Source organism: Pseudoliparis swirei, chromosome 9 (genome assembly GCF_029220125.1).
Source record: "Pseudoliparis swirei isolate HS2019 ecotype Mariana Trench chromosome 9, NWPU_hadal_v1, whole genome shotgun sequence".
NCBI lineage: Eukaryota > Metazoa > Chordata > Actinopteri > Perciformes > Liparidae > Pseudoliparis > Pseudoliparis swirei.
This window is the reverse complement of record NC_079396.1, coordinates 26,599,737-26,608,499: the sequence shown is the minus strand read 5'-3', so window position 1 is coordinate 26,608,499 and position 8,763 is coordinate 26,599,737. Positions and strand designations below refer to the sequence as shown.

The 8,763-nt window shown below is 50.6% G+C and overlaps 2 protein-coding genes across 2 annotated transcripts in view; both read left to right on the top strand.

The window, feature by feature from the left end:
* The first annotated feature begins 515 nt into the window (after window positions 1-515).
* ogg1 (8-oxoguanine DNA glycosylase) lies at window positions 516-4,765 on the top strand. Its single transcript, XM_056423741.1, has 7 exons — window positions 516-636; window positions 721-1,070; window positions 1,181-1,360; window positions 3,591-3,769; window positions 3,864-4,011; window positions 4,419-4,468; window positions 4,537-4,765. The coding sequence occupies exons 1-7, from the start codon at window positions 527-529 to the stop codon at window positions 4,729-4,731; spliced, it is 1,212 nt and encodes a 403-aa protein (XP_056279716.1). The 5' UTR covers window positions 516-526; the 3' UTR covers window positions 4,732-4,765.
* Window positions 4,766-6,421: 1,656 nt separating this feature from the next.
* Window positions 6,422-8,763, top strand: part of LOC130199906 (proline-rich transmembrane protein 3) — a 13,041-nt gene continuing 10,699 nt past the window's right edge. Inside the window, 1 exon segment of the mRNA XM_056423759.1 lies at window positions 6,422-6,599. The gene's annotated coding sequence lies outside the window, so the exon portion shown is untranslated.

Below are 8,763 nucleotides of genomic sequence, written 5' to 3'. Positions count from 1 at the left end.
TCCAGCGGACGACTTCCTGTGTACACCTCCAAGGTCCTAAAAACATTAGCCAATGGGACGCCGCGGGTACGGATGCATTGACCAATCGCGAAAGAGCTTGGTTGTAATCACCGCCCACCTCATTCGATGCGGCCAATCAAAAGTTGTGTTGACATCAGGAGGGAGGGGGTACCGGGATCTGTGTAATGTTGCGTCAGATCTTCATTTAAACTATTCCTGATAACCATTAATATAAAGTTAGGACCATGAAAATATAATATTCGTGTAAGATAATATTTAATATGATGTCTTATTTTACAAAAAGCACCTAAACCTAAAAGCTTTTCTTCTAATACAAACCCGGCTGTGCCCAGTGTTAGGTCTTTGTTGTCCATCATTATCGCCGAACATCGAACAGCTCAATCACTTCCGGTAAATAGAAACTCGCGGGGTGAGTTTATATAACGCCGTAGCGCCGCGGGAGGCTGCAGGTTTAACTTGTATACACTTTTCTAACACCATGACCGCGGGGTGACTTGTTGTGGCCATGGCCAAGCACGCGCTGCTGTCATCGGGGGCGCGCGCGTGGAGGTCCCTGGCCTGCGCCAGGTCCGAGCTGCGGCTGGATCTCACTCTCGGCGGCGGACAATCTTTCCGGTAAGTTCGGCTCCGATGTGACGGTGTTCTGGGGCCCCTCGCGTGACACTGTGTGTCGGAGTGACGCGTGTTCCAACCCCACAGCTGGAGAGAAACCGCGCAGGGCCACTGGACCGGAGTGATGGGAGGACGCGTGTGGACCCTGACCCAGACGGACGACACCCTCTGGTACCACGTGTACAGGAGCTCGGCCGGGGAGAGGAAGAGGAGGAAGAGGAGGGCCGGTGCTGCTCTCCAGGTGGAACGGGACAAGTTGAGGAAGGAGGAGGAGCCGGTGGCAGGGACCCCAGTGCAGGAGGAGGAGGAGGAAGAGGAGGAGGAGGAGGAGGAGATGCTGAGAGACTACTTCCAGCTGAAGGTGCAGCTGGGGCACCTGTACCAGACCTGGGGGGCTGCAGACCCTCACTTCCAGAGCATCGCACACATCTTCACAGGCCAGGCTGTGTGCTACCTCTCAAAATTACTCTCACAATATATCTATGTATTTGATATGCAATGTGTCTAATGTGTGTGTGTGTGTGTGTGTGTGTGTGTGTGTCTGCAGGTGTGCGGATGCTCCGCCAGGACCCCACTGAGTGTCTCTTCTCCTTCATCTGCAGCTCCAACAACCACGTCTCCCGTATCCAGGGCATGGTGGAGCGGCTGTGTGCGGCTCTGGGGGCCCCGCTGCTCCGGCTGGAGGGGACCGCGTACCACCGCTTCCCCTCGCTGGCCGCGCTCGCAGGTGCAGAGGCCCCCTCCACACACACACACACACACACACATATCCATACATATACACACATATATGGCGCAAGAGAGGGTGAGGGTGAGAGGGAGAGAGAGAGGGAGAGAGAGAGAGAGAGGGTGAGGTAGAGAGAGAGAGAGAGAGAGCGGGTGAGGTAGAGAGGGAGAGAGAGGGTGAGGTAGAGAGAGAGAGAGGGTGAGGTAGAGAGGGAGAGAGAGAGGGTGAGGTAGAGAGAGAGGGAGAGGGTGAGGTAGAGAGGGAGAGGTAGAGAGAGGGAGAGGGAGAGAGAGGGTGAGGTAGAGAGGGTGAGGTAGAGAGAGAGAGAGAGGGTGAGGTAGAGAGGGAGAGAGAGGGAGAGAGAGAGGGAGAGAGAGAGGGTGAGGTAGAGAGGGAGAGAGAGAGGGTGAGGTGGAGAGAGGGTGAGGTGGAGAGAGGGTGAGGTAGAGAGAGAGGGTGAGGTGGAGAGAGGGTGAGGTGGAGAGAGGGAGAGAGAGAGGGTGAGGAGAGAGAGAGGTGAGCTAGGAGAGAGGGTGAGGTAGAGAGGGAGAGAGAGAGGGTGAGGTAGAGAGAGGGTGAGGTAGAGAGGGAGAGAGAGGGTGAGGGAGAGAGAGAGGGTGAGGGAGAGAGAGGGTGAGGGAGAGAGAGAGGGTGAGGTAGAGAGAGGGTGAGGGAGAGAGGGTGAGGTAGAGAGAGGGTGAGGGAGAGAGGGTGAGGGAGAGAGAGGGAGAGAGAGAGGGTGAGGTAGAGAGGGAGAGAGAGGGTGAGGGAGAGAGAGAGGGTGAGGTAGAGAGAGGGTGAGGGAGAGAGAGGGTGAGGGAGAGAGAGAGGGTGAGGTAGAGAGGGAGAGAGAGGGTGAGGGAGAGAGAGAGGGTGAGGTAGAGAGAGGGTGAGGTGGAGAGAGGGTGAGGTGGAGAGAGGGAGAGAGGGTGAGGTAGAGAGGGAGAGAGAGGGTGAGGGAGAGAGAGGGTGAGGGAGAGAGGTGAGGTAGAGAGAGGGTGAGGGAGAGAGAGAGGGTGAGGTAGAGAGGGAGAGAGAGAGGGTGAGGTGGAGAGAGGGAGAGAGAGAGGGGGAGAGAGAGGGTGAGGGAGAGAGAGAGAGGGTGAGGTGGAGAGAGGGAGAGAGAGAGGTGTGGTGAGAGGAGAGGGGAGAGGAGAGAGGGTGAGGTAGAGAGGGGTGAGGGAGAGAGAGGGTGAGGTAGAGAGAGGGAGAGAGATGAGGGAGAGAGAGGGAGGAGAGAGGGAGAGGGGTGAGGGAGAGAGAGGTGAGGAGGAGAGAGGGTGAGAGGAGAGAGGAGGAGAGACGGTGAGGGAGAGAGAGAGGGAGAGAGAGAGAGGGTGAGGTAGAGAGGGTGAGGTAGAGAGGGAGAGAGAGAGGGAGAGAGAGAGAGGGTGAGGTAGAGAGGGAGAGAGAGGGAGAGAGAGAGAGGGTGAGGTAGAGAGAGGGTGAGGTAGAGAGGGAGAGAGAGGGTGAGGTAGAGAGGGGGAGAGAGGTAGAGAGGGCGAGAGAAAAAGGGAGAGCAAGAGGGCGAGAGTGGGTGAGGGAGAGAGAGAATGTATTTGATATGTGACTCTATCTCTGATGTGCTTCATTCATCTCGACGACGTGCTTCTGTTGTTTCTCTGTTTCCTCTCCTGAATACAGGACTGTCTCAGAAAATTAGAATATTGTGATAAAGTTCTTTATTTTCTGTAATGCAATTAAAAAAACAAAAATGTCATGCATTCTGGATTCATTACAAATCAACTGAAATATTGCAAGCCTTTTATTCTTTTAATATTGCTGATTATGGCTTACAGCTTAAGAAAACTCAAATATCCTATTTCTAAATATTAGAATATCATGAAAAAGTATACTAGTAGGGTATTAAACAAATCACTTGAATCGTCTAATTAACTCGAAACACCTGGAAACACATTTTCAAATGTTTGATTTTGTTTTGCTGTTATAAATCTTTTTTTTACTTGGTCTGAGGAAATATTCAAATTTTATGAGATAGGATTTTAGAGTTTTCTTAAGCTGTAAGCCATAATCAGCAATATTAAAAGAATAAAAGGCTTGCAATATTTCAGTTGATTTGTCATGAATCCAGAATGCATGACATTTTTGTTTTTTTAATTGCATTACAGAAAATAAAGAACTTTATCACAATATTCTAATTTTCTGAGACAGTCCTGAATATGTGATGTCATCAATATTCCCGTGTGGTTTCCCACGCCTCTCTTGGCAGACCCCCTGGTGGAGGCCCGCCTCCGGGACCTGGGCTTCGGGTACCGGGCCCGGTTCCTCCGGCAGAGCGCGGCTCAGATCCTGGACTCCCGGGAGCCCCGGTGGCTCGAGGGCCTGCGCGGCGTCCCGTACCCGCTGGCCCGCGACGCCCTGCGGACTCTCCCCGGCGTCGGCACCAAGGTAGAGGGGGCGGGGCCTCTCGCGTTTATCTTTATTTCTCTGGGGGGTGAAGTTGTGAACATCCCCATGTATTGGGGGGGGGGTGCGTGTGCAGGTGGCCGACTGCGTGTGCCTGATGTCCCTGGATAAGGCCGAGGCCGTCCCCGTGGACACACACGTGTGGCAGATCGCCAGACGGGACTACAGCGTCGCCCCCGGCAACAATCAGAAGAGCATCACGGATAAACTTCACCGGGACCTCGGTGGGTAGTCAAATGCTGCAATATATTAAATATATATATATTAGATATATTTATATATATTAGATATATTTATATATATTACATATATTTATTTAGATATATTTAATATGAATATATCTATGAAATATATGTATATATTACAAATATTTATAAATATACACATATAATATATTTATATATATAATATATATATTAAATATGTTTAATATATATATAAATGTATACATTAAATATATTTAATGTATACATTTATATATATATAAATGTGTACATTAAATATATTTAATGTATACATTTATATATATATAAATGTGTACATTAAATATATTTAATGTATACATTAATATATATATCAGCAGTATGTTCGCTTTGATGTGTGTTCAATCCAATGTCATATTTCTGCACAGGAGACTTCTTCAGACGCCTGTGGGGTCCTCGTGCCGGTTGGGCCCAATCGGTGAGCGTCGTCTCGTGTCACGTGTCCTCCCGTCGGCTACCTCCTCACCGGGTCTGTTTCCTCTTCAGGTGCTCTTCTGTGCCGACCTCAAGAAGTTCCAGAAGCTCAAAGAAACGTCGCGGCCGAAGAAAAAGGAGGAGGAGGAGGCGGAGAAGGAGAAGGAGAAGAAGGAGGAGGAGGAGGAGGAGGAGGCGGGGCCGTGCAGGAGCAAAAAAATGAAGGCGGGAAAAAATAGAACCACGAAGAAAATAAAGACAACATAACATGAGACTTAATTGTGTGTGTGTGTGTGTGTGTGTGTGTGTGTGTGTGTGTGTGTGTGTGTGTGTGTGTGTGTGTGTGTGTGTGTGTGTGTGTGTGTGTGTGTGTGTGTGTGTGTGTGTGTGTGTGTGTGTGTGTGTGTGTGTGTGTGTGTGAACATGTCATCAAGCCCACTGCAAGAATCCGGTCGCCTCTCACTCCTGCTGCGCTACCAGGAGAGGCCACTAGGGGGCAGTGTGCGTTGGAGGATGAGTCTTAGAGGGAACAGGACTCAGATCTGTTTATAGCTGCAGCTCGTGAGTCCTCTGGTGACGGCATGAACGAGTCTGGAGGGGTGTTGACCTATTACTGCCCCCCCCCACACACACTATTACTCTGTGGAGAACACGTATTGACAGTGCAAATGTCTATTAAACACATTTCCTGTCCTGGTTTAAAAAAGACAAGTGAGCAGGTGTGTGTGTGAGACCGTACACGTCTTTCATCCACAGTGTCTATTTTTGTGAGTGTGTGTCTGTGTGTGTGACCGTGCACGTCATGTATTCACAGTGTGTGTGTGTGTGTCTAAGTGAGTGTCTTTCATCCACAGTGTCTATTTGTGTGTGTGTGTGTAGCCGTGCGTGTTAATGAATGTGTGAGTCGGCTCTCATCCAGAAGCTGATGAGGCTTCAGGGGCTTGAGGGGCGGAGCCACAGCGGAGAAGAGGATGCTGGGTAAAAAAAAGAGCTTTTTATTCTTTTCTTTTGAGAAGACTCAAAACAACACAACGGTTGCATAATACTGTCTCTCAGCTCGTGTTCTTCCTCTTCATCTCTCCTCTTCCACTTGATAATGTTATTATGATAATGTGGTATTATGATAACATGTAAATATGATTATATAAAAATATAATATGAAATTATGATAACATCCTCCTCTCTCCGGTGATGTCATCACGTATTCATTTGTAATCCACATGCAACAGGATTACGGTCCTGACCTCCACGTGTCACCTCACGGCATTAAGACAATCCTCAGGCGCACGGCTATTCTGGGAGAGGAGAGGTGACCCGGGGTGAGGAGAGGGAGGAGAGAAGAGGGAGCTGGGGAGAGGGAGGAGAGGGAGTTGGGGAGAGGGAAGAGAGGAAAGGAGAGGGAGGAGAGGAAAGGAGAGGGAGGAGAGGAAATGAGAGGGGAGGAGAGAGGGAGGAGAGGAAATGAGAGGGGAGGAGAGTGAGGAGAGGAGAGGGAGCTGCACACCTTGGGGCTCCATGGGGGGGGTAGAGTTTCATGCTTTTGTTTCCCGGCTTATTGTTCTCTGCCATAATGTGTTAGGTGTCTCTCCTTCACCTGCCCCCCCCCCCTCTTTCTACACCACATCCTACATCGCCTGAGAAATAGATCCACACCCAGATAGCTGCGTGATGACGTCATATTTCCCACTTGGCACCAACAAAACAAAAAAAGAGAAATAAAAAAACGCGCGCGCGGTGCCAGGACTTCTGTTGCGTAACAGACGTGCCAGGTTGGTCGGGAGGCTGCGGTGTGTGTGTGTGTGTGTGTGTGTGTGTGTGTGTGTGTGTGTGTGTGTGTGTGTGTGTGTGTGTGTGTGTGTGTGTGTGTGTGTGTGTGTGTGTGTGTGTGTGTGTGTGTGTGTGTGTGTGTGTGGGAGGGAGGGAGGGAGGGAGGGGGCGTTCTGCTCAGTAGCTCTTGGCTCGGGAGCTGCTGAAGCTCTGCGCGCGGACCACAGGACGCTCTCACGCGCACCTCACACCCGCCTGGACTAACCATATTTTGTGGCCGGACTCGTAGTCCGTCCTGGTCCGACTCGGTCCACCGAATCTGCCGCAGAGGACGTCCGACCGGAGCGGAGCCCCGCACAGATCCGCAGGTACGGTTCTCTGCACGGTGAGCGGCCGGTAACGGAGGGAGGGGGGGGGGGGGGGGTGCTGCTATGCGGCGGGGCTTTGGTGCAGTGGTCCACGCGCAGGATCGAGGGGGGGGGGGGGGGGGGACGTGGCCTCTCGTACCTGTGCGGGTTCACGGGGCCGTTCTTCAACAACACGCCTCCGCACCTTGTATACCGGGATGGTTAAACCTGCTTCTCCATGACGTCACGGCGGGTGTAACGCGTATAGCCTACGGTAACGGCGCGTTACATGCGCGTCGTGACCGGCGGTACAGACCGCGTCATCAGCACGTGATTGCGTCACATCGCCCACCCGACACATCTATCTGAGGGGTCATTGAACGTCTCAAGCCACTGCGGAATGAGCGCACGTGTCCGGGTGTCACGTGCCACGGAGACGACATTACGTTCTAGCTGTGCCGTAACGAGCCCAGCGCGCATGTGCAATGACGTCATAGCGTGTCTGGTGACGTCACGCAGCTCCTCGGGTTTCCTTCGTTTTGCATCTCAACTGCACGGAGAAGTTTGAGAGGATCGGAGCAACAAGCGGGGCTCTGTTTCCACTGGCGCGTGCGCATGCGCGTGTCTTTCCAGTGTATTTACCTCATTCAACTGTCGGGCAGACCAGAGGATGTGCAGTCACCTGTTCCTCATCAGGGGTTGGACCCTGGAGAGGACACGTGAAGCCACGCCCACAGAGTGCCAGCTGGATGTCACGCGCAGCCGCAGACGAGAACCAGCGCACCTCGATCCACCGAGAGCCTCCACACACACAACAAGAGGCTTTAAACTGGTCCAGATCATTAGAACCAGTTATCAGACTCAGCTGGACTCACACAGGCCTGAAGCACACACTGTGTGTGTGTGTGTGTGTATGATTACATCATTTATGAAGTTGTATTACAACTCTCTTTAATGAGTTCCACCCAGCGTTGTGTTTGAGGTTCCCTCCCTGCAGCCGGAGAACCGCTTAACGCCCAGAGTCTGCTTCATGGTCTGGTCCTGGTTTCAATCAGGGACTCAGGGTGTGTGTGCGTGTGTGTGTGTTAGGGGGCAATTTACTGAACCCGGTAGACGATGGAATGTAAACCTTTTTGTCCACGACCACCCCGTCTTATATCAATATGTGTAGCTTGTGTGTGTGTGTGTGTGTGTGTGTGTGGCCGTCACGAAGCCTCGCCCTTACAGCCTGACCTTTGACCTCTGCGGCTCGCTTAAAGGCAGAACATCAGTCAGAGAAGTTGCGCGGCTCAGCATTTGTATAATTTTTTTACAAAGCTGGACTTCCTTCAAAAAGGAATCAAAGGCTCCTCGACTTCAGGAGCCTCCGGGCCCCTGTGGTCCCAGTGGAGCTCATCCACTCATTCATCCACTCATTCATTCATTCATTCATCCACTCATTCATTCATTCATTCACTCATTCATCCACTCATTCATTCATTCATTCATCCACTCATTCATCCACTCATTCATTCATTCATCCACTCATTCATCCACTCATTCATTCATCCACTCATTCATTCATCCACTCATTCATTCACTCATCCACTCATTCATCCACTCATTCATCCACTCATTCATTCATTCACTCATCCACTCATTCATCCACTCATTCATTCATTCACTCATCCACTCATTCATCCACTCATTCATCCATTCATTCACTCATTCATCCACTCATTCATTCATCCACTCATTCATTCATCCACTCATTCATCCACTCATTCATTCACTCATCCACTCATTCATCCACTCATTCATCCACTCATTCATTCATTCACTCATCCACTCATTCATCCACTCATTCATCCACTCATTCATCCACTCATTCATTCATTCACTCATCCACTCATTCATCTACTCATTCATCCATTCATTCATCCACTCATTCATTCATCCACTCATTCACTCATCCACTCATCCACTCATTCATTCATCCACTCATCCACTCATTCATTCATCCACTCATTCATCCACTCATTCATTCACTCATCCACTCATTCATCCACTCATTCATTCATCCACTCATTCATTCATTCACTCATCCACTCATTCATCCACTCATTCATCCATTCATTCATCCACTCATTCATTCATCCACTCATTCATCCACTCATTCATTCATTCACTCATCCACTCATTCATC